This window comes from Phodopus roborovskii, unplaced genomic scaffold, assembly GCF_943737965.1.
Source record: "Phodopus roborovskii unplaced genomic scaffold, PHOROB, whole genome shotgun sequence".
Lineage (NCBI taxonomy): Eukaryota > Metazoa > Chordata > Mammalia > Rodentia > Cricetidae > Phodopus > Phodopus roborovskii.
In genome coordinates, this window is record NW_026126517.1 from 22,723,569 (window position 1) to 22,737,617 (window position 14,049).

At 50.2% G+C, this 14,049-nt stretch overlaps 1 protein-coding gene across 1 annotated transcript in view; it reads left to right on the forward strand.

The window, feature by feature from the left end:
* Positions 1-486, forward strand: part of LOC127231644 (FXYD domain-containing ion transport regulator 6) — a 43,647-nt gene extending 43,161 nt beyond the window's left edge. The window contains exons 10-11 of the mRNA XM_051197314.1: positions 252-288; positions 436-486. Coding sequence (XP_051053271.1) covers positions 252-288; positions 436-460 — 62 coding nt within the window. The 3' untranslated portion in view covers positions 461-486. The remainder of the gene's footprint in view (positions 1-251; positions 289-435) is intronic.
* Positions 487-14,049: the final 13,563 nt, after the last annotated feature.

Sequence of the window (14,049 nt, forward strand, 5' to 3'; positions counted from 1 at the left end):
ACTGTGCTGGTGGCATCATGAACACCAGCTGCCACTTCCAACACATTCATAGTCCATCACAGATCTAGTGACATGAATAGTTGCTGATTGACTTATTGCTTGGTGGTCCAGCCCCATATAAACAGAGAAACAGTTAAACACAAACTCCAAGCCCCACACTGTGATGATGCTGGGGGAGTCGGGAGCAAGCCTGGAAGAACTTCCAGGTCTTCCTTGGAAAATGGCAACATACTTTACTATCTCTTTTTAAGGCAAAAGATTCCGCTGTGGGGGCAGTAAGAGGCACAGGTGAGTGCTGTCAGGGAACTGACAGGGTGGGAGGGGCAAGGGGAGGGCAGGAAGTTTTCCCTAATGAGGAGGAGGGGATCCACAATCAGGAGACTCCAGGCCTCCCCTTCTCTGCCTTCATCCTATCTTCATTCTTCCCCATCCCAGGCAGGTCAATGAAGATGAGCTGTGACAATAGGTATGTTTCCTTCAAGGCACATGAGGGTTTGGGTAGAGAACACATAAGAACAAGAGACAACAAGCAGAGAGGAATGTGGGGGGGGCTGGGGGACTGTCCCCATTAATGTTTTAAACAGAGGACTGAGTATTGGAAGTGGGATGTGCAGAGTAGGGACACTGCAGAGGGATCCCTGGAATAATAAGAGGGACAGGGACAAAATTACCAGCCCCAGAGGCCTCTCTCCCAGTTCAAACCATGCCTTCCTCTTTCCAGACTGCCAGTGCCCACTAGTGCAAGGCACCAAGGATGACCATCTTCGCCAGCTGTGCACCAAGGATGCCCATCTCCCCCATCTGTGCACCAAGGATGCCCATCTCCCCCAGCTGTGCACCAAGGATGCCCATCTTCCCCATCTGTGCACCAAGGATGCCCATCTCCCCCAGCTGTGCACCAAGGATGCCCATCTTCCCCAGCTGTGCACCAAGGATGCCCATCTCCCCCAGCTGTGCACCAAGGATGCCCATCTTCCCCAGCTGTGCACCAAGGATGCCCATCTCCCCCAGCTGTGCACCAAGGATGCCCATCTTCCCCAGCTGTGCTCCACTGTCCTATCACAGCCTGCACTCAGGATGAAGGACGTGCCAGGCTCCCTACCACCCCTTCATGGTCATTTGCTCATGCCTTTTGATCAACTTCCTCCCTCCTCTTCCCAACTCTTTCAACATCCCACTTCCTGCTCCAAGTTGGGGTACGTGTGCAGTCTCATTTAACTGGTTTTCAATGAATCATTCTAGCAAATACATGCTAATGAAAACAGGCTTGGTGTAGTCATCTATGGGCCCTTCATCACTGACCCCTGAACAGTTGGGGACAGAGACCTCTGCCTGACTCTAAGTGCCCTGCAGAAGTCTGAAGGTGTCAGGCTGAAGGTGACTGGGTCTATTGGATCCTGTTGGATGCTGTTGAAGCCTGAGTTCTCCCATAGGGAACTTGCTTCTCAGGTGCTCTTGGCCACCCAAGAGGTAGCTGTCTGTGGCCACATTCGTGAGTTTTCCCAAGGTGCACTGCTATCCAAGGTGGGTGAATCCGAAAGGTCCAGTGCTGAGCTTCAGTTCATGCTCCCAGCAATCCATCAATCACTCTGCTTGGGTGGGTGGGGCCCAAGGAACTCCAGCTGGACCCACTCCTACCCAGATAATTGGGTGTTGGCTTGCTTCATCCCTGGGCCAGGAGTGAGCAGTAAGAGTGAATTCACTGTCACTTGCTTCCTCCAGCCCTGTCCATGTGGGCAGAGACCTACAAAGGGGTCCAACTCCCTCTCCCACCTTTCCCATGAGATCTCCAAGGAGCCTGGAGGGCTGGCAGTATGTGGGCACCATCTGGCTTCGGTATCTGCATCTCAGAGTATCTGAGCAGAACCCTGGGTGATGGTTTGAAAGGCACAGACTGTGTTTGGGTGGGCTGTACAGTCAGGGTGGACTGGCCATCACATTTGGTACTTAAGCCTCTGTCCTAACCCACTGCCCTTGGGCTCTGAAGTCCACCCACCCACCTGTAACTACAGACAGTCCTTTGAGACCATTCCATTGTATGGAAGGGGATGCTGAGCACCCCCTCCCCCCAAGAAAGGCAGTCACTTGTCTAGACAGGGTAACACCCTCTTGCCTTTTAATGTGAAAGCTAAGAGATAGGGAAACCTGGGGTGGAGGGTGGGTGTCAGCTGAGGTCAGTAGTTTACTAGGTAAAGTATCACACCACTGACAAAATGTGACCTCACACCTTTAAGTAGAACTGGGTTCTGTTATGCTTGAGCTCCCTCTAGAGGGTGGGAGGAATAAGCTAGAACTGGCCAGGGTAAGGATGGGGGGAGGAGCCAAACTCTTCAAGGTTTCTGGATACAGGGTCAAGGCATATGGGAAGAGGCATTCAAGGTCTGTGGTTCACTAGAGAAAATTGGGAAGCCTGGAAAGGAATAAGGTTTCTAGAATGTTCTATTCATCGGCCCATGACTTAAATGGTCTTGGATGAGTCACTTCTCCTCCCTCGGCCTGCACCATGTCTCCTGCTCTGTTCTCTAAGGAGCCAGACTGGAGGTGAACCTTGGGGACTTTGTCCAACCTGGGCCTAACCATATGTCATCCTTGAGTTGGGACAGATGGGCACAAGCATGCGATTAGCTGTTGAGCCTGTCCTCCTGTCCCCATGCCCTCTGCTACCCTCACCCAGGCTGAAGCTCAGTGAGCCAGCCCAGGGCTGAGGACCACTGCTCCAGGGACGTTCTGATTCTGTGACCTGCCCCTGGGCCAGGACACCACCCTTCACTCTCCGGGAAGGTCACACACTGAGAGTTACTGAACTTGCCCTTCACTCTGAGATTTTCCACACAGCAGAGCTGTGCCAAACTACAGAATACAAACCAAGTCTTCAAAGTGACCCTTGACTCACCAGTACATAGCTTGGAGACCCAGTTGCAATTCCTCCTCCTACCACCAGAGAGAGCACACAACATACTCAGAGTCACCTAAAATTGCAATTCCTGAATCTCTGTCCTGCTCCTGATTTCCCGGGAAAGCTCCAGACTCCTTACAACGAGGCCTCAGACCACACAGCTTGAGTTGTCATCATGATCCTGTCCCCATCTCCAGATGCCCCCTTCCAAACTCACTGACACCCAAGTATGGGACACCCAGGATAAGGCAATGAGACCATCTTGGGAAGGGCGGTTTGGGTGGGGCCCTGTTCTCCGGTTCTGTCTAGATTTGGCTTCCCCGTCAGAAGCTGGGACTGAGGCTGGTTCATTTGGAGTGTGAGGACTCCTTGTACAGGCCTCCAGTTTTTCTAAAAGTTTGGCAGATTGGGGGATTACCCCCACCTCACCCCAGCAGTTCTGGGTTCTTTGGATTCAGAGCTTTGAGTAGCTCTGCTGACTCTACCCACAGAAAAACGAGGCGCTCTGTAGACAAAGGGGTCCTAGAGCAAAGGGAGGACTGAGTCCCCTCTCTCCCAATACCTTGCTCAGAGCCACTGCTGGGACAGTAAATCACCTCCCTGCAGAGATGCAGCCCTGGTGGTCAAGCTCTGAACTGCAGTTGCATGATGATCACCCAACCCTTACCACCATCATTGGCTTGACAGATGCCCCCCTTGGTGAATGCCATAGTGGCTCAGTTCTGCTGTTCCAGTATGAGAGTTGGACTAGCTTAGGCCTCAGAGTCGGAGACACAGCAGCCAGTCAGGAGTGGTTAGGAGAGCACACTGAGACATGGGCTGCAAGTGAAAGCTGTCTTAGCCTTAGATACTGGGGACTCAGGTCCCCCTCAACCCCAGTCTCAGGATACACAAGGAATCCTGGACTGGGAACGCTTTGTGTTATCACAATTGAATAACCAACGGACTGGGGGGGTTGGAAATCCTACTTAGAAGTTGGAACCTTAGTGCCCAGGGTTTCAGCCAGACACTGACGGGACAAATGAGATGATGGTAGAACCCAAGTTATGGTGCGGGATCCCCAGTTGTCATGGGCCTCGCATCTGGGAGGCCCAGGGACCAGAGCCACTCTTCAAGCCCCCTTTGGCAAGTATGTTTCTCCAAGCGTGTTGGGCTGACCAGTGTGACCCTCCTATAATTCCAGAGTGCTGTTGCCATCTTTACATCTCTAAACTTGGTTCCCTGTTTTGAGAACGTCTTGCTGCTGCTTCCTGGGAGAGTCTTTTGTGGGAGGAATGCCTGCCTGAGCCAGGTGGGAGGGTGATGGAGGAGGGTGGGGAGTTCCCAGGCAAGGTATCAGCTGGTGGCTCAGGACTGTTGAGCCTTGCAGGCTGCAGACCACACTCTGGAAACTGAAACTGGCTTTCCTAGTAGCCTGAGCCTACTGTGTGACCTCGGAAAGGTCCCTGTCTGTCAAAGCAAAACAGGAGACAAAAATTCCAAGTTTCAGTCTAAAAGTCAAGGGGTGGTAACTTTGAAGGGGAAGCTGGAGTTGAAGCAAATTCTCTTCCGAACCCAGGGTAGTTAGCTGTTTTTAATGGTGCGTGTACGTACAGGCTTGGTAAGTGAAGAATGCAGGCACAAAGACACCTGGAGAAGCAGAGGAAGGAACTAGAAAGGAACATGGGGAATTTTCTCTGTGTTTGTCCCCCTAGAAAGTCCTGTCAATCAGTAACTGAGAATGCATTTACCCAGACCGACTGGAACTCAGCATCCTTACTCTGCAATGAGTAACATTTCAGGTCTCCTGTTTGCAAATAAAACATTCACTATGAAGTTAATAAAGTTATCTAGGAGAAGCTTGGAGCCCTCAGACAGCCACCAGGTGTGTGTGGGGGGTGCAGAATAGGCCTCAGCTGTTCTATAACTTCCCAAGACCCTCATGATGTATCTTCTTGGATCATTCTGGGCCCCAGATGATCAGCTACTCCAGGGATGGGATAAAATCTGTGAGTTCATCCATGCTCCCTAGTGCCCATCCCAGGTCCAGCAAAAGGTCTGCTCAGTAAATGTTTTACTGAGTAACCACGCTGGCTCCTTAGAGAAAGATGAATAAATGAGAAATGACCACCACTCCCTCCCTCAGTGTACAGGGGTGAGGAGAGTTGTTCAGGGTGGGGTCTGGGGTAGAGACAGCTGTATGTAGACTCAAGTTGGGGACCTTTGAGATCTATCCAAGTGACAGCGTTTATTTCATCTCTTAAGTCCTGGGAACCAGCAAAACTCTCTGGAAGCCCGGGCCGGTGACTACGTGATGGACATATTTCCAAACTAACACTCAAGGCTTTCTTGGAACCTTCCCATCCATGATTTTGGGAAAGTTCTATCCAGCCTCTTCTCAGGGCACCATGTCCAGAGAAGGCAACGAGGCAGTGCCCCATGAGCCTACCTTCAAGATAGCCAGATGCCAGGGATAGACTAGGACACCCATACCCCCTCCCAGTCCTACATGAGCTGAGATATAAATGTGGGTGGCCACTTGGAGGATGTCTTCACCCCTTGGGCCCTCTGCTCCCTCACCTGGGGGACCTGGTTTCTTCCCTTGATGAGGGGGACAGATGGTCTTTGGGCCTATTGTCCTGAGAACAGAGAGGATGTGGAAAATGAAAATATCTCTGGAGTGTATGTTCCCTTTTATGTGAGGAAAAGTCCTCTTGGAACTGGGGAGAGGCAGAGAAACCCGCCAGCAGAGAGAGCCAGGGCAGAGGTAGCCTGGACTAATGCAAGAGTCTGGGCAGCCACGAAGACATTCTGTGCCCCCTTCATGGGCTGTTGAAACAACGGCCTCACCAAAGAACTGCAATTTTCCTGGAATTTCATGCTGGGAGAAGAAAAAGACTAAGATCATGGTGCCAGCCAGAGGGGAGTTGTCTCCTAGCAAGAGACCTCACACAGTTCTGAGGACTCGTGAGAACGCCTTGCAAGAGGAACTTTAGACAGTGGTGGGTCAGGCTAGACCACACCCTGACCTGTGTAAGGATTCTGTCACCTGGCAGAATGCACTCAGGAAGTACCCTGGTCAACCCAGGGTTCCATGACTACTAGTCTGCATGCAGGTGCAAAGGACCCCTTTAAAAGACAGACTCCCACTCACTTACTTTCTCTTTCCCACTGTTACTCCGGGGTGGACAGGACTTTTCCTGTCTCCCTCTTCTCTTCCTTCCTCTGTCTGTGTGCCTGTGTCTCTTTACCTCTTTTCTCTTCCTGCCCTTTCCCTTTCTAATAAAGCTTCCCACTTAAGCTCTGTCTGTCTGGCATGTTTGTCCCCTGCCTCGGTCACCCTCGACCGCTGTGGAATCTGCCCAGTTCCCCCCAAGCGCATTCATTATTCCTAACAACCTGGACTGCCCAATGACACATTCCCCTTGCTGTCTATTTAAAACTAAACACCACTGCAGGACCTCCAAAGGTCCTTTGTACCTCTTCTCAATGTAGTCATTTTTCTCTGTGACTTGTTAGTTGACCTATTGAGGACAGGTGGCCCAGTGTGTGAGGACTGCCAAGTCCCAAGCTGTGACCCTAACAACTCTAGAAATGCTGTGGCAGATAGGCCCATGTGCCTTAGGGAATGCGCTGGTTAAGTTTTGTCAAGTTAGAGGTATCTGTGAAGAGGGAACCTCCATTCAGAAATTGCTTCCATCAGATTGGCCGGTAGGCACTCCGGGGGACACTTTCTTGATTAATGGTCCATATGGAAGGACCCAATTCACTGTGTGTGGGGCAGCACCCGGGCCGGTGGTCCTGGGTTCTTTAAGAAAACTGACTGAGCAAGCTATGGAGAGCAAGCCAGTAAGCAGCACTCCTCCATGGTCTCTGCATCAGCTCCTGTCTCCAGGATTCTGCTCTACTTGAGTACCTGCCTGGACTTCTTTCAAAGATGGTCTGTGACCCAGAAGTGTCTTATCCCAGCTGCCTAATTTAGTTAGAATGTCTCTGCAACAGCAAGTAAACCACAACCGGAATCCCCTCCCCAGAGCTTGGCCCACATATTGGAGAATAAGGGGCCCAGACTGGTGTCTCAGGGGCCGACATGGACCTAAGCTGGGATGGGGCAGGTTGCAGTATAGCCTGTGAGACACAACTTTGAGGTAGTAAAGAGATTTCAGCACAACCTACAGCCCCGTCATCCTGCCATTAGACACTAGAGGGCGCCACCCAACCAGCTTCTCCATTCCCAGGTTCACTGAGCCAGAGCAGGGACAGCAGAGTCCTCCTTGGGGACCAAACCGCCACAGAGAACAAGCAGAATTGGGGATATACACTCTGCCCTCCTCCCCCAATGACCCTCCCTTCAGGGATGGTGTACATGGCAATTTAACCCTCGGGCCACCTAGAGGGGATTGCTCACTCCACCTTTCACCAAATGCGGCAACACCCTGAAGCCACTGTTTGTACAGATTCCTGATGTCACCACCCTGACCTGAGCAGATCTAGAAACCTGGCTGTCATCAAGACTCAGTGCTTCTCTGCTCTTAGATCCCGCAGGAGCAAAACCAGGGTGAGGTGGGAAAACAGTGTGAAGCAGAGCTGGACACCAGGGAAGTCCTTCCATACCTCTGTGCCTCAGTTTCCTCATCTGTGACAAAGCCATAGAGGCTACCAAACAGAAAGGGAGTTAGCTGAGGGACAAGGCAAGCTCAACCCTGGTCTTGTGGACTGAGTGCTTTCATTGAGGATTTGAAAAGCCAGCAAGTGCCAGGCACTGTATTAGGCCTTTGGACAAACTCTCGCGGAGAGTGTCTATAAAAATGCTGATCAGAAACACAGAACATCCCCTGGAGCGAATGCCAGCCCAAGCCCCACGAGAGGCTGCTTACATTTAAACATGGAGAAGATGAAAACACAGGCAGTGTTGGCCTCCCCCACCCCCCGTGTGTGTGTGTGTGTGTGTGTGTGTGTGTGTGTGTGTGTGTGTTTGTGTGTGTATGTGTGTGTGTGTGTGTATGTGTGTGTGTGTCTGTGTGTCTGTGTGTCTGTGTCTCTGTGTGTGTGTGTGTGTGTCTGTGTCTCTGTGTCTGTCTGTGTGTCTGTGTGTGCGTTCATGTAGGCAGGGGTTGGAAGCCACTGATTTAATTTTACCCTCTTCCTGAAAGACAGACTTTGAGAACTGGAGGGAGATGCCCTCAGAGAACAGCAGATCACATGCCAGGGGCCCCAAGAGCACCTTGCTCCTCATCTCTTCCCAGAGAGCCAAGGACAACTGTGACCTTGTCTCCTCTTTCCTGTCAGGCCAGTAGGGATGCCCAGTATCTCAGCACAGTGCCCAGAGCAGCCAGGAGCCTAGAGTCACATCCTATTGCCGACTCCAAGCCCTGCCCTTTAGTGGCTGTAACATTTAGAAGCTGTGTGGTTTCCAGAGCCTGGAGTTTCCCATCTGCAGAGCAGGGCTGTTGATGCCAGCCTGGCCCTGGGATCTGATGTGAATGCACAACAGATTCTTAGAGCTCAAAGCTTCACTCAAAATCCAAGTAGCACCAGATCAACCAAGAAGGAACTTTATCCCACTTCTGCCAGGTCCAATAGGATTTAACACAGCAAGAAAACCTCATCACAACTACCCCACACTGCCCATGGTTTCTGGTGCCCTTCAGGCGACACCTGCTGGCCATAATAGGTACTGTATCCTCATCTGGCCAAATTATTGAGAAAGCTTACTCCGCTTTGGTTTCTTCTGTACTTCTTGCTCTTAGATTGGGAGGAGGAGGGAGTCCTTCCTGCCCAGGTAGAGACTCCTTACTCTCCCTTTGCCCCAAAGCAGGAACTAAAAAAGCGTAAAGGCACGACTGGAGTGTGAGTTTAGGACCAACCTGGTCTAGAAAGGCTTGTGCTCACAGCAAGAGCCTTACCACATCTGGTTGTCTCTGTCTCCAAAGAAGCCAGGATGAGGGATGAGGCTACAGATATAGACACATACGTGGCTCCCAGAAGGCACTCACCAGGCCAGGGTTTTAGGACAGGCTCCTCCACAACTCACATCTATGCCCAAATACTGGGGTGTTTGGAACAGTGGCTGGCTTGAAACATGAGTGGGACAGGGGCATGATTAGGGTGTCCCTGGCCCAGGCTACTTTGCTAAGAGGATGCAAAGTCTCCTGACGATGTCCTATAATGCAATACAACACAATTCAACATGGTACAAGGTGTGTAGGGAGATGACTCAATGGCTAAAAGCAGGGTAGAAGAGATGCTTGAAAACTGTTCTCTGAGCTCCACATGTGTGCATCATGGCATTTATGCCTGCACTCTCTCACACACACCATAACACATAGACTAAAAATGTAAAAATCCAAGGTGATGAGGAGGAGTCATGGGGTAACCTGTGAAGTCAGACTGGCCTCAAGTGGCTAGCTGGTGCTGCTGGGAAATGGGCCAGGGGGTCTGGCAGACTGCTCTCCCTGAGTGTGTGTGTGTTTGAAATTCTGTCAAATCGGCTTTGGAAAGGTAACAGTAAACACTGCTTCCACCACTAGTAATCATACAAAGGTTCTCATCCTTGTGAGGACAAGGTAGCCTGTTTCTCTGGACCTCAGCTTCATGGTCTGTACAAAGGGGATGGTAGGCATGAAGTGGCCTTCTATGACTGCACACTACGATGATGCAATGTCCCGAGGACCCGAGCGTGGCCCTGAGTCACCACCAGCGCCAGTTACAGTCATCATGATGGGTAGCTGTCCTTGGCCCTGGCAGAAATTTGCCAAATGGAACAGCTGACAACAATTGGTTGATTCTGCTTAGCTTAGGGGCACTAACTAATGTGTCATTGAAGACATCCTTAAAGTACCACATGCCCCAGTGTGAGATTGTCTCAGCAATCTTTTTTTGCCATCACTACGCCCGCCAACCCTGGGCTTTCCCATCTCTCAAGCCCAGCTCAGGTCCTACCTCTGCTTTTGATGACTGCCCTTTCTCTGAATTTAAGCAGCCCTTTCATAGTTTCCACAAACCTCAACCCTCAGTGAGACTTGGAAAAGTCATCTATCCCAACCACACCATGCCAGATTCATTCAACAAACACTTTGGAAATGTCCTCCTGGAGTGTTCGAAGTAGACTTGGCAAGAGAAAGAGGGAGCCCCACCAGTGACATAAACGCCATTTTAGATATAGGACTGCTGACTAGCAACCGTCTCTTCTAGGTGTAGTGAGAGAGGCCAGCCCTTCAGAGGTGGAGGCAGGAGGATCAAGAAAGAGTGCAAGGTCATCCTTAGCTACTTAGAAAGTTTGAGGCCAGCCTGGGCTATATGTGACCTGAGGGGGGAAAAAAAAGGAAAAGAAAGGGTTTGGATAGATGGCTCAGAGGTTAAGAGCCCTAGTTGCTCTTACAGAGATGCTGGTTCAATTCCTCACGCGGCAGCTCACAACAGTTCCAGGGGGAATCTATCTCTCTCTCCTGGTCACTGTAGACACTGCATGCACATGGTACTTTGACATATGTAAAGGAAAGCCAAACATGTATAAATACACAGTTTTTTTTTTTTTTTAAAGAAAAGAGACTTATGTCTGCCCTGCGGTGACTTGCACTGTTGCCCAGAGACTGGCTGTCATTTAACCCATTCAGCCTGGTTTAACCTGCTTACAGAAGGTTGTCCTCTAAGTACCCCTTGCCCTATTGACTGTGAGCCTTAGGGGCCACTCTGTTTCTCCACAGCTGTTCTCCCCAATGCAGGGTAGGTGTGAGAACACAGGCTCTCAGTTGGGTCATTCAGAGATTTATAGATCCTTTTTAGGGTGTGGGGAGTGGGTGACAGTGTGACAGTGTTTAAAACAGCTAAAAGAATGAATGAATGGGTCTGGGATGTAGCTCGGTAGTCAAGTGCTGCCTCACATCCCCAGTACCCCAAGTTTAGTCACAAGACCACAATCAAGAAATAAACAAATAAATGTAGATGCCCTAGGGATGTGTCTCCTTTGTGGTTCATGGGTGGGTTGTATACAGGAAAAGGACAAAGATTTTAGGTCAAAAGAAGCCAGGCAGCCTCTTACTGTGCCCGAATACAGAGTCTCAGCACCTTCTGGCAGGTTGCAAGCTCTTGGGAGAGAAGACCTTTTCCCTCCAGGTAGCCCAGGGGTTTCTAAACCCATTGACCATAGTTTGTTTCATCTGTTGTCTGTGATCTTCTGATGAAACACTTAGGAAATGCTATACTCGATCTTTTCACATTGTCAGCTGAGGTTGTTAAAAAATGGGGTCAACTTTACTAAGGACTTGGTATTTGATGCCATGGTGGCTGAGGATGGGCTCCTTCTCCTCACTTCTGCCCTGGAGCTCTGCTCCCTGTGGGTGGGACTGACCCACTATGTCACTATCACCAATGTCCCCTCTGTATGTAAGTGGTGCCTCTGATCCCAATTCCCAATATTCAGCAAATGATGCATCTAATTACACCTCTCCCCCAGTGATCCACACCAGGGCCATGGGCCCATGCGTCACCAAACCTAAAGGGCCCAGAGCAGCAGTCAGAACTGGTGGGCTCCCTCGGGGGATGCCTGTTCGGACCTCATCTACTGTGTTGGGTCTGCTCTGTTTAAAGGGAAATGTTAGCCAGGCATGGTGCCCATGAGGCAGGGGGAATCTCAAGTTCTAGGCTGCCCTGTGCCATAGAGTGAGTGGTGAGGGGAGAGGCAGAAAGGGAAGTCAGCACATTGAAGGGTCTAGCAATCCTGTTAAAATGGAGTGGATTAGGATTTCTATAGCCTGAATCTTAAGAAAACAAAAGGAGTTACAGATTCAAGAATGGGCAGGCACTAGAGATAGCTCAGTGGTTAAGTGTACTGGCTGCTTGCCCAGAGGACTGGCTTGGATTCCCTGCATCCACATGGCAGCTAATGATTTATAACTACAGTTCCAAGGTATCTAGCACCCTCTTCTGGCTTCCACAGGTACTGCATGCTTGTGGTGCACAGATACTCATGCAGGTAAAACACCCGTCCACATAAAATAAATGTCTTAAAAATCATTTAGAAACAAATGCAGACCCACAGCCAAACGTTAAATGGAGTTTGGGGAATCCTGAAGAAGAGGAGGAGGAAGGATTGTAGGAGCCAGGAGGGTCAAGGACACCATAAGAAAACACACAAAATCAACTAACCTGGGCTTGTAGGGCCTCACAGAGACAGAACCAACAACCAGGGAGCCTGCATGGGACTGCCATAGGTACTCTGAATATATGTTACAGTTGTGTAGCTTATATTTATTCCTCTTGGGAAAGGCACCTGTCTCTGACTCTTTTACTGGTTTTTGGGACCCTCCTCCTCATACTGGGTCACCTTGCCCACCCAGCCTTAATACACAGGGAGGTGTTTAGTCTTACTGCAACTTGATAAGCCATGTTTTGTTGATACTCATAGGAGGCCTACCCTTCCCTAAACCGAAAAGGAGGGGGAGTGGATTGGGGGATGGGAACAAAGGAGTGTTGGGGGAAGAGGCTGAGAGGAGAGGAGGGAAGGGAAACTTTGGCCAGGACATAAAATAAATAGATCAATTTATTTTAAAAATGTTTAAAAATAGATAAAATGTGATTGCTAATTTAGAATGATAAAAATGATGATGGGTCTGGGTAGAGAGCTGAGCTGGTAACGTGCTTGCTGTGCAAGTATGAGGTCCTTGGTTTAGATCCCTCTGCACCCACAGGAAGGCTAGGGGCTGCCCGCACCTGCAATCCCAGTACCGGTGAGGCAGAAGGGAGGAGAGCCCCGGGGCAGTCAGTGAGCTCCAGGTTCACTGAGAGAGCCTGTCTCAAAATACAAAGTGGACAGTGACAGAGCAAGACACCTGACATCAACATGTGCGCATACATGAACACACACAGATCTCATCCACACTTACATATACACACAAAAGTAAGACTGATAAGCTGTGAAAAAAAAAATTGCAAATATCACAAAATCTGGACAGTCATTCCTTTCCCTTAGGCCTGATGAGCCTCTACCGCACTCTCCTTTGAAATGTTCTTTGTGCTTCCAAGCTTACACAGACCAGCTGCTGGCTCCATCTATTTTACACCTGATCTCCTCCGTCTCTCTACCCCTCCCTCCTTCACTCTCCCCCCTCCCCCTGTGGCAGGCAGCAAAGTCCACAGGCATGTGGGATTTAAATCATAGCACTGCAGCTTTTTGCCACAAAGTGAGCAAGCCTGGCATAGTGGGGTACTTGTGTAATCCCAGCACTGAGAAGGCTCAAGTTCAAGTTTAGCCCGGGTCCCATAGCAAGACCTTGTGCAAAAGCAAAGCCAGGTGAGCTGTTTTGAGGCTGCAAGAGTATTCCAGCAAGCTGTTTCTTTCAAGGGACAGAGGCATGAATTGCCTGTGAACTACACAAGTATGTCCCACCTGAAAATGAGTCAGATACCCAATGCTCACCAGACCCCCTGGGATGCTAGAGAATAAAAGAGGAAGGGTAGTGATGGGATGCAGATCAATTGAGTCATGTCTCACCGTGTCCCATAAGCTCTGAGCTTAGAAATAACACTCTTCAGCCTGGAGGATCCCAAACTTCATCTGTGTCAGCTCCATAGCAAGCCTGTCCCCTGGGCATGCACAGCCCCTATGAGCTGCATTTTGTATAAACAACAAAAGCAGTTGTGGCCCTTTCTGCTCCACCCCACCCTGCTGCTCCTCCCTTTTTGAAAGAGGTTTCACTGTGTAGTCCTGGCTGTCCTGGAACTCACTATGTAGACCAGGCTAGCCTCGACTCAGGAAATCCACCTGCCTCTGCCTCAAGAGTGCTGGGATTGAAGGCATGCATCACCATGTCTGCCTTTATTTTGTAAAGATCTGAGAAAAAGAAGACATGAATCCCTCGGAACCCCCAGAAGCTCCCCACAATAACACTCAGTAAGATGATGGTGATACAGACTGAACACACCTTTGGCAAAACTTCTTAGGCTTTGAGGTCAGTGGGTCTGTAGATGCCAGCACCCTGCCAAGCCTTGAGAGGCCAGAGATGCCAGGATGAGGCTGCCAAGCTTAGGGCTCAGACTCAAGAGGAAAGCCACACCTGTGGGGCTGTGACATGTAGGGATGTAGGAAGGTGCTTGCCACCTTGTGGGACAGCCAAGCCAGTCGTTCAGTCACCATTTATGGAGGTTCCAGGAGGGAGCCTGTAGGTAAAGCCAGG